A 14,301-nucleotide genomic window follows, 5' to 3' on the forward strand; every position below is an offset into this window, starting at 1 on the left:
GCCTCGGAAATAAGGGATCAGCAGCCAAAATAAGGGATTTTCAGAGCACAGGTATGTTCAACTTCTGAGCCCCTCCGAGCCAAAGGCAGAAAGCCCAGCCAGCCCAGCAGCCAAACGAAGCCTCAAGTGGTGGTTCCCACAGCGCAGCAACCCGGCAAAGGGGATGCAGCAAGGAAAACCACTGTCACCTCTCCGCTGGGAAGCCCTGAGCAAAGGCGAGTCCCCAGGCAACGCGGCCGATTTGATCGGCACAAGGCATGCAAGCTCCACCCCCTAGTCGTTCTTAGACTCCTTATTGGGTGAGCAACACAGCCAAGCAACACAGTTGGAGCCTCCCTCCTCCCTGGCCGGCAGAGAGGGAGGGAGGGAGAGGAGCTGCTTCCTTTGAAACCCAGGAAATTTAAGGGACATCATCAATAAGGGACAGCAGTGGGACCCGGCGTTGGGATAAGGGACTTTCCCTCCAAATAAGGGACGGTTGACAGCTATGAGCAGGTGAGCTACACCTTCAAAGACAACCTGGAATAGGAGACATATTTGAGGTATATTCGATTGTGACATCCTACATGTTTGCCCTGGGCTCTCCTGGAAAGACGAGACAGTGCCTAGTTAAGCACTGGAGTGTTGTCAGTTTGTTCTGCTGTTCCCACAAGGCGTTAGGCTGTCCTTCCAATGTCAGAAGCAAGACAAGCATCTGCCCACTTGCACATGATCCAACTAGTGCACGACCGCATATATGCGTGGTGCCAGGAAGTAAATAAATAAATTCAAGCCTAGGAGTAATGGGAGAAATCTGGGAAGTCCTCATGGCTTGTGAGGAGACCCTCCCCAGAGCTTGAAGAGGCTGTCAGTGAGTCAAAAGTCCAGAATTAAAGATTTTAAAGGCTTAAAAGGAAAAAAACTTATGGGCTCCAAAATGGCGCATGGGAGCTCTCACTGCTGCCTCGCTCCCTGTTCAATAGCTGTCGGGCAGAAAGCTGCAATAAGCTGGCTTGGATGCGCTGTTTCCTGCCCCTTTCTGGCAATCCAGAGGCAAAAAGGTATAGTATAAAAGAAAAAGGTATTTCTGATGCCTCTTAAATCGCCCCGGTTCCCTTATGCGCATGGGGGCCCAGGAACGTAACTCCCACATAAGTGGGGAGCCGCCTGTATACTATTATTATTTACTAAATTTGTTAGTCACTTTATCATGCCCAAGGCAACCCAAAGCAACTTACAAATCTCTGAATACCAGTGGCTTGGAACTGCAGGCGTGGAGAGAGCTGCTGTTCTCATGCCCCAATTGTGAGCTTCCCACCTGGTAGGCCACTGTGACACTTACAATATTTTTTATTTAAAAATATTTCCTGTATTTTTCACCCCATAGAACGCACTTTTTCCCCTCCAAAAATGAAGGGGAAATGTGTGTGCATCCTATGGGGTGAATGCAGGCTTTCGCTGAAGCCTGGAGAGCAAGAGGCGTTGGTGCGCACCGACCCTTCTCGCTCTCCAAGCTTCAGACAGCTATCCGCAAGCCTTGGGAGCCTGGCGGGAGTTCCCGCCAGGCTCCCTAGGCTTGCGTATAGCAGCCTGCATCCCGAAGCCCAGCTGTGGCTGCTCTTCTTCAACGGGGGATACCGGCAAGCAGCTCCCTCTCCGCCCTGCTGCCCCAGGAAGCGGGGTGCCCCTGTGCAATGAGGTGAGGGCGCGCCGTCGGGGAACTCCCCGCTGAAGAAGCCGTGCAGGGAGCGGGAGCTGCAGAACCTGAGGCAGCGCACCCTGGGCTTTGGGCAGATGTCCGCAAGCCTTGGGAGCCCGCAGCCTGCAGCCCAAAACCCGGGGGGGGGATAATTTTTTTTCTTTATTTCCCCCCCCCAAAAAAAACAACAACAACTAGGTGCACCCTATGGGCCGGTGCGCCATATAGGGCGAAAAATACGGTATTCGGTTTTTCAGATTAAAATTTAACAGTCACATATCCAACATACAACATAAAAACAAGATTCCAATGTGTCTCTCCTCCCCTTTGTGGGTCCTATGGTTAATCATTTCCACCTGCATCTTTTATAATAATCCAAATCTTTTACCTCTCCATTTTGCCCAAAATTCACCAGTAAACTACAAGCTATATTCCACTCCTACTAACAATTTTAACTGTTTACAATGGTGTTTAAGATGAGTTATAAATCTTTCCCATTCCTTATTAAAGTTTTGGTCTTCCTGATTTCTGATTCTTCCGGTCATTTTAGCCATTTCGGCATAATACATCAACTTGGTTTGCCATTCTTCTCTGGTAGGGACTTTATCTTCTTTCCCTCTCTGGACCAATAACATCCGTGCAGCTGTGGTCGCATACATAGTCTTTTCTGCTCCCTTGGGATTTCAGCACCTGTTGTTGCTGCTGCTGTTTAGTCGTGTCCGACTCTTCGTGACCCCATGGACCAGAGCACACCAGGCACTCCTGTCTTCCACTGCCTCCCGCAGTTTGGTCAAACTCATGCTGGTAGCTTCGAGAACACTGTCCAACCATCTCGTCCTCTGTCGTCCCCTTCTCCTTGTGCCCTCCATCTTTCCCAATGTCAGGGTCTTTTCCAGGGAGTCTTCTCTTCTCATGAGGTGGCCAAAGTACTGGAGCCTCAGCTTCAGGATCTGTCCTTCCAGTGAGCACTCCGGGATGATTTCCTTCAGAATGGATCGGTTTGATCTTCTTGCAGTCCAGGGGACTCTCAAGAGCCTCCTCCAGCACCATAATTCAAAAGCATCAATTATTCGGTGATCAGCCTTCTTTATGGTCCAGCTCTAACTTCCATACATCACTACTGGGAAAACCATAGCTTTGACAATATGGACCTTTGTCGGCAAGGTGATGTCTCTGCTTTTTAAGATGCTGTCTAGGTTTGTCATTGCTTTTCTTCCAAGAAGCAGGCGTCTTTTAATTTTGTGACTGCTGTCACCATCTGCGGTGATCATGGAACCCAAGAAAGTAAAATCTCTCACTGCCTCCATTTCTTCCCCTTCCATTTGCCAGGAAGTGATGGGACCAGTGGCACCTAGGATTCCTAAAAGGAAGTCTTCGGGGTTGTTGTTTGTTTGTTTTTAGAAAAGCTTATTTTAAACATATTTTTCAACTTGTTATATATCATTTCCCAAAATTCTTTTTCTACCTTACATTTCCACCACATGTGATAAAACATGGGTAGGCAAACTAAGGCCTGGGGGCCAGATCTGGCCCAATCGCCTTCTCAATCCTGCCCGCAGACGGTCCAGGAACCAGCGTGTTTTTACCTGAGTAAAATGTGTCCTTTTATTTAAAATGCATCTCTGGGTTATTTGTGGGACCTGCCTGGTGTTTTTACATGAGTAGAATGTGTGCTTTTATTTAAAATGCACCTCTGGGTTATTTGTGGGGCATAGGAATTCGTTCATTTTTTTCTTCAAAATTTAGTCCGGCGCCCCACAAGGTCTGAGGGACAGAGGACCGGCCCCCTGCTGAAAAAGTTTGCTGACCCCTTTGATAAAAGGTGCCTTCTTTTCCCTTACATTTCCACCAGAGCCAGTGTGGTGTAGTGGTTAAGAGCGGTAGTCTCGTAATCTGGTGAACCGGGTTCGCTTCCCCGCTCCTCCACATGCAGCTGCTGGGTGACCTTGGGCCAGTCACACTTCTCTGAAGTCTCTCGGCCCCACACACCTCACAGAGTGTTTGTTGTGGGGGAGGAGGGAACAGGAGAATGTGAGCCGCTTTGAGACTCCTTAGGGTAGTGATAAAGCGGGATATCAAATCCAAACTCTTCTTCTTCACCTTTATGATTTTCTTAGTGACTGCTGGCTCAGCTTGGCCTGCAGTTGCTAACAGGCTTTTAATGGCTTGCTGGTTCCTCCCGCTGACTCTCTACGCTACCCTTGGGCCAGCATCATGGCGCGCCCCTTAATAGGACAAGGGTGGCTTGTGGGTTTTCTTCCTTGCCCACATCTGTAAACAGTCGTCAGGTGCTGATAACCGCTGAGCAAACCCAGGCGTGTGCTGGCTGCAGAGGGGAGCCCTGATCAGCAGTAGGTGTTTTTCTGTACAGGTGTGCAGGCTTTGCTCCCTTTTCCTCCTCCTCCTCCTGCTCCCTACCTGCTTACCTGTTGGTGTTGTCCTCTCAATCCACACCCAACGATCTCCTAAAATTACCTTTGGATTTGACTGCAAGGGAATCAGAAATGGATGGAAAGCCACTGGTTTGCTGCTTCTTCTACATGTCCGTCTTTTGGGCAACTGGTGAGTCGTTCCCGCACCCCTTACACAGAAAGGTTCACCATCAGGAGGGAGGGAAATAGGTCTTGCAGGTGGGGAGTGACAGCACCCATAGCTAATGTTTTTAGAAGGTGTCAGGCTTCAGGGAATCTGGCAGGCTGCCAGTAGTGGAAAAAAACAAGGATCTCTTAAAGGTAAAGGGACCCCTGACTATTAGGTCCAGTCGTGGCTGACTCTGGGGTTGCAGCACTCATCTCGCTTTACTGGCCAAGGGAGTCGGCGTACAGCTTCTGGGTCATGTGGCCAGCATGACTAAGCTGCTTCTGGCGAAGCAGAGCAGCGCACGGAAATGCCGTTTACCTTCCCGCCGGAGTGGTACCTATTTATCTACTTGCACTTTGGCGTGCTTTCGAACTGCTAGGGTGGCAGGAGCAGGGACCGAGCAACGGGAGCTCACCCCGTCGCGGGGATTCGAACCGCCGACATTTTGATCAGCAATCCCTAGGCTCTGTGGTTTAGACCACAGCGCCACCCACGTCCCTCAAGGATCTCTTACTGACGTATTTTATTCAATATTCACAGAGAGAGATATAGAACATCATCTCTGGGATAATGGCATTGCTCCAAGTAATCTCCTCCCCCCTTTTACCCTCAGTCGTCAGACTCTCCACCCCTTAACATACGGTGGCTGTGTAAGTTCTTTTGTCTGTTCACCTTCTGTTTTGCCACTTTCACTGTCCTCCGGGTCCTAGGAGAAGGGGGCTCTGGAATGCTTTCTAAAGATAATGTGTCAGTCAGTTGCCCTGCTGCCTTCCCCTCCTGTTCTTCCATTATCTCCAGCTTCATCCCTCTTCTGTCTCAAAGTCATGGCCTTCTGCAAACCACTGTTGTAAATCTATAAGTATTTCAAAGATTATATGTCAAAATATTGTTCTAAAAATGACGTGCTAATAGGCTTAGAATAAAAAAAGGCAAGCAATAACAAAACCAATAAAGAAAGAAGCAGAAATCAGAATTTAACAAAAATAATTTATTATAGAATGCAAGGGGGGAAAGGTAGACGGAAATATATAGAGTCGAATTGCTGTGGAGGGAAGTAGAGGGTGGGTGGTGGGTTTTATAATTAAGTGTATAATTATGCAGCTGTTGTAATTTAGATATTATATTTTATGTGAGGGAATCATTGGGATTTTTGGCTGCTATGTATATATGTTACGTTTCAATAAAGATCTTTGAAAATTTTATACACACACACACACACACACACACACCGTATTTTTTGCCCTATAGGACGCACTTTTCCCCCTCCAAAAATGAAGGGGAAATGTGTGTGCGTCCTATGGGGCGAATGCAGGCTTTCGCTGAAGCCTGGAGAGCGAGAGGGGTCGGTGTGCACCGACCCCTCTCACTCTCCAGGCTTCGCGCAGCTCTCCGCAAGCCGTGGGAGCCCGGCGCTGGGCTTCCACGGCTTGCGGAGAGCTGCCTGTTCTGGGGGCTGGGGTCGGGGGAAGCTCGGGCTTCCCCCGCCCCAGCCCCATGCTTGGGAGGGGAAATAATTCCCCCCTTTATTTCCCCCCAAAAAAAACTAGGTGCACCTTATGGGCCAGTGCGTCCTATGGGGCAAAAAATACGGTGTGTGTGTACTCTTCTCAGGAAGGTTCAAGTGGAGGGAGGGGGCGGCCTCTACCATTCCGCTGCAGTCCAGGCCCTGACAGAAGGCCATAGGGAAGCATGACTGGCTTAAATTTTCAGGTGACATTCGGGGGGATGGGATTGTGGAATTCATTAAAGGCCCTGCCTCCTTTCCCACAAAGTGCTATCCAGAAAGGTCTTTGGGGCAGGGGTCCATAGCGTTTCTCAGCAGGATTCCTGCATCGTAGGCGAATTGGACTAGATGCCCCTTGGCTTTCCTCCCAACTCTACAATTCTATCATTCTGTTTTCTAAAACAGGATGAACAGGAGCACACAAACACACACCCAAATGTAGCAGGGATGGCTCACTAAATTCTGAAGCAAGTGAAGTTATACCCATTGTTATGTACTGAAGTTCTCACTCTGGGCCAGCAGGGGGATACTGTAGTTAGTTTTCACTCAGGTCCCCATATGTAAATAAGGGATTGAAAGTGACGTTCAGTGATTGGATAGTTACAGAAAATGGTTACTGTTGCGTTCTAGTGGAGCTCTATATAAGCAGGCTGGCTGAACCCTTCAGTTCAGTTCTGTTCTGGCCTGTGAATAAACAAGAGCTGTTTGAAGAATCGCTGTGTCGTCTGATATGTTCACCCACAACTTAACACCCATGAACATCTAAAGGCAGCAGAACCTCTTAAAGCCCAGCATCTCAAATTACCTAACTGCCCCAGTCGCTGCATGTGGAGTTTGTAGCCAGAGTCAAAACTGACCCTTTGGCCTGATATCTCAAGAACTTTTTCTTGGTGTTAGAGTCAGCTGCACTGGCCAGAACACCCCCCTCCCTTTTTGCAATTTTGCAGAATCTACCTTGAACCCCTTCAACCCCTAGGTTTAGACTGGGCCAGTTCTGAACTGGTACAAATTGCCGTTTGCACTCTTCTGCCTTTGTTTAATACAGCCTGCATCTCTGTTTCTCCTGTCGGCAGCCAGGGCCCTGAAATGCCATGCCTGTGAGGTTGCGAACCCATACAACGGGTGCATCTGGGGTGAACACGAGTGCACGGCGAAACCAAACGGGACCTGCGAAACGCGGCTCGCAATGTTTGGTGAGTGTCAAGAGAGGAACGTCGTGAGCATAGGAAACTGCCTTTGGTCAGTCCAACTCACCACAGTGGTACCTCGGAAGTCAAACGGAATCCGTTCAAAAAATCCGTCCGACTTCCAAAACACTCAGAAATCAATGTGCGGCTTCTGATTGGCTGCAGGAAGTAATATTTCTGGGTTAGCGGAGTTTGTAACCTGAAGCGTCTGTAACCTGAAGCGTCTGTAACACGAGGTACCACTGTACTGCAGTATTCCTGGGTCAGGTGGTCTTGATAGTGATTCTAAGATTCATGGGTTCATTTGCTGCTAGTCCCACCCCAGTGTAACCCTGTCCCCCTCTTTATTTCATGTCCAGGCCCCTTCTACTTCTTTGCCTGGCTGGGCTGCAGCCACCAGTCTCCCAGCTGTAACGCATCGGGCCTGAAGGACTCCTTCTTCGGATTCACCTATAACACCACTTGCTGCGACAGCGACGACCTCTGCAACAAAATGCCGCAGCTGGAGCAGCGGTGGCCGTGGAGCGGGACCAGCCGCCAGGTGCTTCCAAACACCGCGGGGATACTTGCTGGAGCTGTGCTGCACTGGGTGCACCTGAACTGACAAAGACATGCGCAGATCCTCCGCCACAAATAGACTCTGCAACAACATGCCATGCTCCAATGGATCAAAGTGAAGGATCTCTTAAGGATATTGAACTCAAGGGACCTTGAACAACGACGGGCCAGACCCACTTAACATATAATATTTTCACGAGCCATTTCCCCTAACAGAATGCAGTCCGAGCCATTGCCACTAATTTTTGCTTCTTCTTTTTTAACGCTACCTTTTCCTCAATCTATGCATCCTTGCCCGCATTGGTTCGGTTGGAGAAACGCATTACAAAATCTGGAGAAGAGACAACTCCGAAGGATTGGTGCCGTTTCGGTTTGTGCATGAATTTGGGAACTGCTGTGAACGCCTCCACTGTAGACTTGGGTTGTATACGTGTGTAAATAAACCATATAACATAAAGACACCTCAGTCTCCACTGTGCCTCATTTCCAAAAGAAAACATGAACCCTGAGTGGGTGCTAAGAACCCCTGGAATCTCGCACCTCTCAGAGATTGGGTGGTGCATAACGGTATGTCAAGTTTCCCTCTCCTTCCTGGTAGCTCACCAATAAGAATTAACGAGCATCTGGTTGATTTATAGTCTTTTTATTACAGTATCATGTTGCGAACACAGATCGGCCTCCCTCTGCCAGGATTGGAGTAGCCCACACTGACTCCTCTCTTCCACTTCCGCAGAAAGCCGCTCACCAACAGGATGTCCCGCCTCTCCGATGTGTCTCTTTTGTTCTCGTATCTCTGAAATTGGGGGGGGGAGGGGCTTCCCCCCACCACTCTCTATTGATGTATCACCTAGTTGCTCCCTCCTTTCTCAAAGCTGGACAGCTCTGTGTCTTCCTGTCTCTCTGCTTCGTGAAACACTGGCAGTGGGGGGGGGCGCGCGCGAAAAGTCCCCCTCCTCTTCTGTCAGAAGCTGATCTCTCTGCCCTCCCCAATTCTCGTCTTCAGAGTATTCTCTGACACAGTGTTATAAAGCAAAGTGAATTGAAATTCACCCGCATTATCCTCCCAATTCCCACTCCCTCCAGTAACATCGATATCTTAGCCTACATGAATTGCCCCTGAGAGATCCTGTGATGCAGTCTCACAGAGCACGTTTATAAAAGCTATTCACACATGTATTATTATTATTATTATTATTATTATTATTATTGGGGTTGCCTGCAATTTTTCCCTAACATTGTGTATTATTTTTACTAGCCTGCTGGCTCACACGTAATTTCTGGGCTTCATGAAAAGAGACACACACACACAGAGAGAGAGAGAACCCAAATAAAACATGTTCCATTTGATCTCTTGGGTGCCATTCTCTGTCATCCTATAGCACCAGCACTTAGAGTGTCGGACTTAAGACAAGAAGACCTGTGTTCAGTTCCTTACTACAAAACGTACTGGAGGACTTTAGGCCACGCACTCCTTCCTAGCTTCACCCATATTGTAGGACTGTTTTGAGAATACATGGGGGGCATATGACATCTTCGGGCAGAGTGTAGGGTGAGAGATCTTCCCCAGGGAGGCTCTTCTGGTGCCAAGACAGAGGTGCCCATTCTGATTTCATTTCCGGGGCAGTTATATGACAATGAGCCTTCCTCTTTCATGTCTCTTGCTTGGCTCGTGGGGTGTTTATACATCTCTCCATTTAATCTTTGCTCATAATGCATTTTCCGGTCACTTTCCTCCTAACCACAAGAAAATCTGCTTCTTTTAAAAAGTGGGCTCTTTGCACGAGGGTGGCAGAACCCTTTAATCGCTTTAATGGCATCAACCTAATAAAGTTCCAATATGCACTCAAATCCCTCCTGCAAACACTCGACTTGGCCAAAAGGTGGCAGCAACGAGCTGCTTTTACTGAAGGATAAGGAAGTGTCAAGTGTGTTTCCTTGGGGTCGATAGCAAAGGTCAAACTAGATGGGAAGCGATCCGGTTTCTCCATGCTATTTTTTCTTTTGGTTAAAAAGAAAAGTGTGTGTGTGTGTGTGTGTGTGTGTGTGTGTGTCTGAAGGGGTGTGCAATTTGGGTTGGGGCTTTCGTGCAGGGAAGTAGCGTTTACCCTTTCCTCCATGCCCCACCTCTCACTTGCCCCTGCAACCCAACCATATCCACTGACAAGAGAAATTTTTATCTGTACGTTCCCTCCCCTCCAAGGCTAACAGGGTGATTAACGGCTGAGGACATTGTGTGGCGTGGAGGTGAGCTGAACCACACCAGTACCACAATCTGGAAGCAAATTCCGCCCCCCCCAACCCCCATAGCTAGATATAAGTGGCGTCTCAGGTCCATAGATCATTTATTTTTGGTATCACTCTTGCACAATTCATTTGGTGGACCAGCCCCCGGCTTCCTGATCCAGAAACAACGTCCTGCTCCTGGAAAGCATCCATCTCAGTCCCAGTCCAAGAACTGACCTTGGACGGATCCATCATGTTCACCAGTCCTCCAGATGAGTCACCTTTCTGGACCATCGTCTGCCTGTCTGCTGTCTGAAGACTCCTCTAGAACACCAGGTGGCTCTTCTTCTTCATCATCATCTTCATCTTCATCTTCACTTGATCCATTGGATGTGGGCTCCATTTCTTTCCCAGCCTCCTCCCTGTGTCCATGGATCAACACTTCCTCTGTTGTTGTTCCACTGGGTAAGCTCTGCCACCCAGCATGTTCTCCTTCTTTTCCATCCCTCTCACCAGACCGTTTCCTTTTCCCACTGGTCGATAATGCTTTTGACTTAAGGGAACATTCCTTTCCTGGCGCCCTGGAACTTTTGGACAGCCCCGTATCTGCCCTCTTCTCACGGGAAAAAGTCCTCCCTGCAAATGATGATGATGTTTCTTCCTCCCATTTCCAAGTACTAGAGGCAAATTCTTCTAAGGCGATCACATTGGGCGGCCCTCCTCTCTTAGATCTCTTCCCATTGGACAGCACTTTGAAAGTTCTCCTTGCCTGATTGGACGGGCCCTCCTCTGCCCCCCTCCTCCCTTCCAGTTTCCTCATCCAAACTGATGGTCCTTCTTTCCCTTGTTTCGCAGAGGTCGGGCCTGTTACCCTGCCGGACGACCCAGAATCCGCCAGCGCCAGAACCACTTCTCTTCGGCAATGTTGATCTCCGACAACGTTGAAAACAGAGATCCAGCTGTCTCCGTGCCCGGAAACCATCTTGAAGTTCTTTCCATCACAGTCAATGAAGATGGTGGCATTGGCCCGGTGTCGTGGAGTCAAAGCATTAAACTCCTGCAAGGCTCGCTTGAGGCAGGCCCGAAGGTCCACCGTACATCCTTTCAGGCCTTCTGTCTCCTTCCACACTTTAAGCAAGTTCTCAGAGGTGAGGGGCACCGCGCGGCTGTTCAACCTGTCTACGTAGATGTCCATGCAAGTAACTCGAACCCGGTACCGAGGTTGTCTATCGGAGAAAAGGATGTGGATGCGGGACTTCCCCTTCCCAGAAATGAAATCTAAGCAGGAGCCTTCACATTCAATGGTCAACTCAGCATTGCTCTTCACTGAAGGTGGCTCCTTCTCAATCTCTGTTATGGCTAGATCAAGGCAGGCCCGCAGGTCCTTTGTGACATCCCCCCACTTAAGGAGCTCCTGCCTCACCTTCTCCAAATTCTCAGAGGTCAGTGGAGCTGGGCAGAGGGACAGCCGGTCCAGGTACACCTCCAGGCTGGAGACCTCAATGTTATAGCGGGTTTTCTTCTTTGACCAAGAGATGACTATCTTGTTCTCACCTCCACCGGAGACAAACTCCATCCTTTTCCTCCCTCTCACCTGGACGGTCAAGGTGGCATTGTCCTGGAGGCAGCGAGGCTCACGGGGGAACTCTAGCAGGGCGTGGTCTAAGCAAGCTGTCAGCATGGTGTCAGATCCCCGGTTGGCTATCTCCAAGCTCTCCTTCGCTGAGAGTAAGTTGCTGACACTCAGTGGTGCTGGAGGGATGGGCTTGGGGATGCAGGCACCCATACGAAGAAAGGCCAGGTTCTACGGATGCAACGCCAAACATGTCTTCTCATGCAGTGGCATCAATGGTCCTCCAAGACCTGGAGAAGAAAGCAGGCATCTCAGAATGGAATCCGTCACTGTACGGAAGTGGCAACCGGTGCCCGTTTGATAATAGTGATCATGTGCCTGGTTCCTCCAGGACAGGGAAAGCCAATGTGTTGCCCTCCAGATGTTGTTGAGGGCCACAATTCGCATCAGCCCCAGCCAACATGGCCAGCCGCCAGGAATTATGGTGGCGCTGTGGGTTAAACCACAGAGCCTAGGACTTGCTGATCAGAAGGTCAGCGGTTTGAATCCCCGCAACGGGGTGAGCTCCCGTTGCTCGGTCCCTGCTCCTGCCAACCTAGCAGTTCCAAAGCACGTCAAAGTGCAAGTAGATAAATAGGTACCGCTCCGGCGGGAAGGTAAACGGCGTTTCCGTGCGCTGCTCTGGTTTGCCAGAAGCGGCTTAGTCATGCTGGCCACATGACCCGGAAGCTGTACGCCGGCTCCCTCGGCCCATAAAGCGAGATGAGCGCCGCAACCCCAGAGTCGTCCACGACTGGACCTAATGGTCCGGGTTCCCTTTACCTTTACCTTTATGGCAAGGCTGGGGAAGAGGCCTTGCATGGGTAAACACTTAGGAAAACCGAGAAGTTTCCTAAGAGAGTGCAAAGGTCAGTGTTGTGTAACTGTCTGGACAATCCCTTTACATCTCCCCAGGGCAGACCTCCTCTCCCCAGGGCACAGCCCTCACCACCCCTGCTTGGCTGCCTCCTTGAGTGCCTTTGCCTGGCTTGGATGTGCCCTTGAACTGTGATCCTGCCTCTTGCGAGCCCAGATGGAGAGAGGAGTGTTTATGAGGTGCATCCCTGGCCCTCGCCCACCATGGACAAGAGAATGTGGCCTCCGGTCTCCCCATCCCTTTATGGCTTGATCCGTGATTGCATGAGGGTGAGGTCAGACAAAGAAGATGGTCAGACCGGATGCTGAATGAAAAGCACTACTAAAGCCAATCTGCAAAGGGATGCATTCCAGGATGTTTTCGTACACAACTAGGGATGGAGGTGCTGGTATGTCCCATGCCTAGAAAGCATGGGTCTGAGCAGTTCTCCACTTAACCCACACTTTCTAAGCCCAAGCCCGAGTGGTTTCCTTCTCCCCTAGAGGAAATCTATCTGCTATTTAGTGCTAAATCAGAGCAGGTGTTGGCTTTGGTAATCTTTCACAATACGGTGCCAAAATTCCAAATGCACCTTCTCAGTTATGGATCTTCTCAGTTTCACACCCCTTCAGCTCAGCTCCCTGTGTGGTGGAACCGCCCACACTGCCCTAAATCTGGTGCTGTTCAGAGCAAATGCAAATCCGGAGAAAAGGTGAACTTCTGTTTGCGCCAACTGAGCGCTAAAGAGTGGTTTGATATTCAGAACGTAGCAGGCGACGCTCGCCCTTGCATAGTGATGACTCTTAGAACCTGCGAGTGAATGTAGCATTTACCTCTATGCAGTCGTAAAGGACCCCTGGACGGTTAAGTCCAGTCAAAGGCGACTATGGAGTGTAGCGCTTATCTCTGCTTTCAGGCCGAGGGAGCTGACAGAAAGCTTTCTGGGTCATGTGGCCAGCATGACTAAACCACTTCTGGCGCAACGGAACACCGTGACGGAAACCAGAGCGCACGGAAATGCCATTTACTTTCTCACTGGAGCAGTACCTATTTATCTACTTGCACTGGCGTGCTTTCGAACTGCTAGGTTGGCAGGAGCTGGGACTGAGCAACGGGAGCTCACCCTGTCACGCAGATTTGAACCGCTGATCTTCTGATCGGCAAGCCCAAGAGGCTCAGTGGTTTAGACCACAGCGCCACCTGCATCCCTCTATGCAGTACATGGGCTTGTAAAAAAGCGCAACAGCGTGTTGTCTCCATTATCTTATTCAGAGTAGATCCATCGGGGTTAATGGACATGATTCAATCAAGTCCATTAATTTATTTGCATCTACTCTGAACAGGACTTTCTTGAATAAAGTCCTATTCTGACAACTCTCAGGTGCAAGGTTGCACCCTCTCTCCTCCATATCTCAACCTAGAAGTCCTCTGACCTGTCCATGAAGTGGCTTAGAACCTCGGTGTAGCCCACACAAGTATGCAATGGAAGAGCAAGCAGCTGGGCTTTATCAAGCCAAATGTGTGTATGAAAAGATGCTAATGAAAGGATGCTTGAGGGTCAATTATTTCTGTCCTGTTATATTAGTTGTGAACCCTTAGGAACAAGGACTGAAAGGGAAAGGAGGACAACAAGGGGTTCTTGGGCCAGAACTGAAGTCACAGGCACAGCTGAGCGTAGCTCAGGGCTGAACGTGAGATTGTGGGGAGAACGCCGCAGTCGGTAACTTGGGGAAATGAACTTACTTTTGTGTCTGGGTTCCTACTAGCATCCATGGGAGTTGAGAAGAGGACAGGAGAGAATGTGGCTTGATTCTCATTGGTCTTTGCAGCTGTGATGTCACAGACCCATCCTTCGGAGTTCCGTTCCATCCATGTGTTCTGTAGAAGGAAGCACCAATCGCTAGCAGACGGGTCCAGAATTAGAAAGGCAAAGCTGCGAAACAGAAATGATACAAGCAAGCAAATGTCCAGCTTCTGCAGCAAACTGCCAAATTTTAACAGGTCGTCCCATTATAATAATTATACAAGAGGCAATGAGGCTATGTGGTGGACTTGTAAAAGGGCAAAAGGGTATTGGGAAATAATTTAGAATGAATTGGAAAA

General features: G+C 49.4%; 2 protein-coding genes across 2 annotated transcripts; one reads left to right on the forward strand and one right to left on the reverse strand.

Annotated features, from left to right (window-relative positions):
* Positions 1-3,067: 3,067 nt before the first annotated feature.
* On the forward strand, positions 3,068-7,968 carry LOC307209089 (lymphocyte antigen 6 complex locus protein G6c-like). The gene is made up of 3 exons (XM_079964194.1): positions 3,068-4,240; positions 6,836-6,955; positions 7,309-7,968. The coding sequence occupies exons 1-3, from the start codon at positions 4,183-4,185 to the stop codon at positions 7,551-7,553; spliced, it is 423 nt and encodes a 140-aa protein (XP_079820320.1). The 5' UTR covers positions 3,068-4,182; the 3' UTR covers positions 7,554-7,968.
* Positions 7,969-9,832: 1,864 nt separating this feature from the next.
* LOC307208670 (uncharacterized protein) lies at positions 9,833-14,081 on the reverse strand. Its single transcript, XM_079963522.1, has 2 exons — positions 13,942-14,081; positions 9,833-11,593 (listed from the first exon to the last, which is right to left on the reverse strand). Exon 2 carries the CDS (start codon positions 11,514-11,516, stop codon positions 10,008-10,010), a length of 1,509 nt encoding a protein of 502 aa, XP_079819648.1. The 5' UTR covers positions 11,517-11,593; positions 13,942-14,081; the 3' UTR covers positions 9,833-10,007.
* Between the last annotated feature and the right edge of the window lie 220 nt (positions 14,082-14,301).

The sequence above is a fragment of the Podarcis cretensis genome (genome assembly GCF_951804945.1).
Source record: "Podarcis cretensis genome assembly, chromosome: 2".
Lineage (NCBI taxonomy): Eukaryota > Metazoa > Chordata > Lepidosauria > Squamata > Lacertidae > Podarcis > Podarcis cretensis.

What these genes read in the sequence shown, in the direction of transcription:
- LOC307209089 (XM_079964194.1), top strand. Translation starts at nt 4,183, where the DNA reads ATGGATGGAAAGCCACTGGTTTGCTGCTTCTTCTACATGTCCGTCTTT. An exon ending in GTCCGTCTTTTGGGCAACTG is followed by an intron (nt 4,241 to 6,835) that starts GTGAGTCGTTCC and finishes TCCTGTCGGCAG; the next exon opens with CCAGGGCCCTGAAATGCCAT. An exon ending in AACGCGGCTCGCAATGTTTG is followed by an intron (nt 6,956 to 7,308) that starts GTGAGTGTCAAG and finishes TTTCATGTCCAG; the next exon opens with GCCCCTTCTACTTCTTTGCC.
- LOC307208670 (XM_079963522.1), bottom strand. Translation starts at nt 11,516, where the DNA reads ATGGGTGCCTGCATCCCCAAGCCCATCCCTCCAGCACCACTGAGTGTC.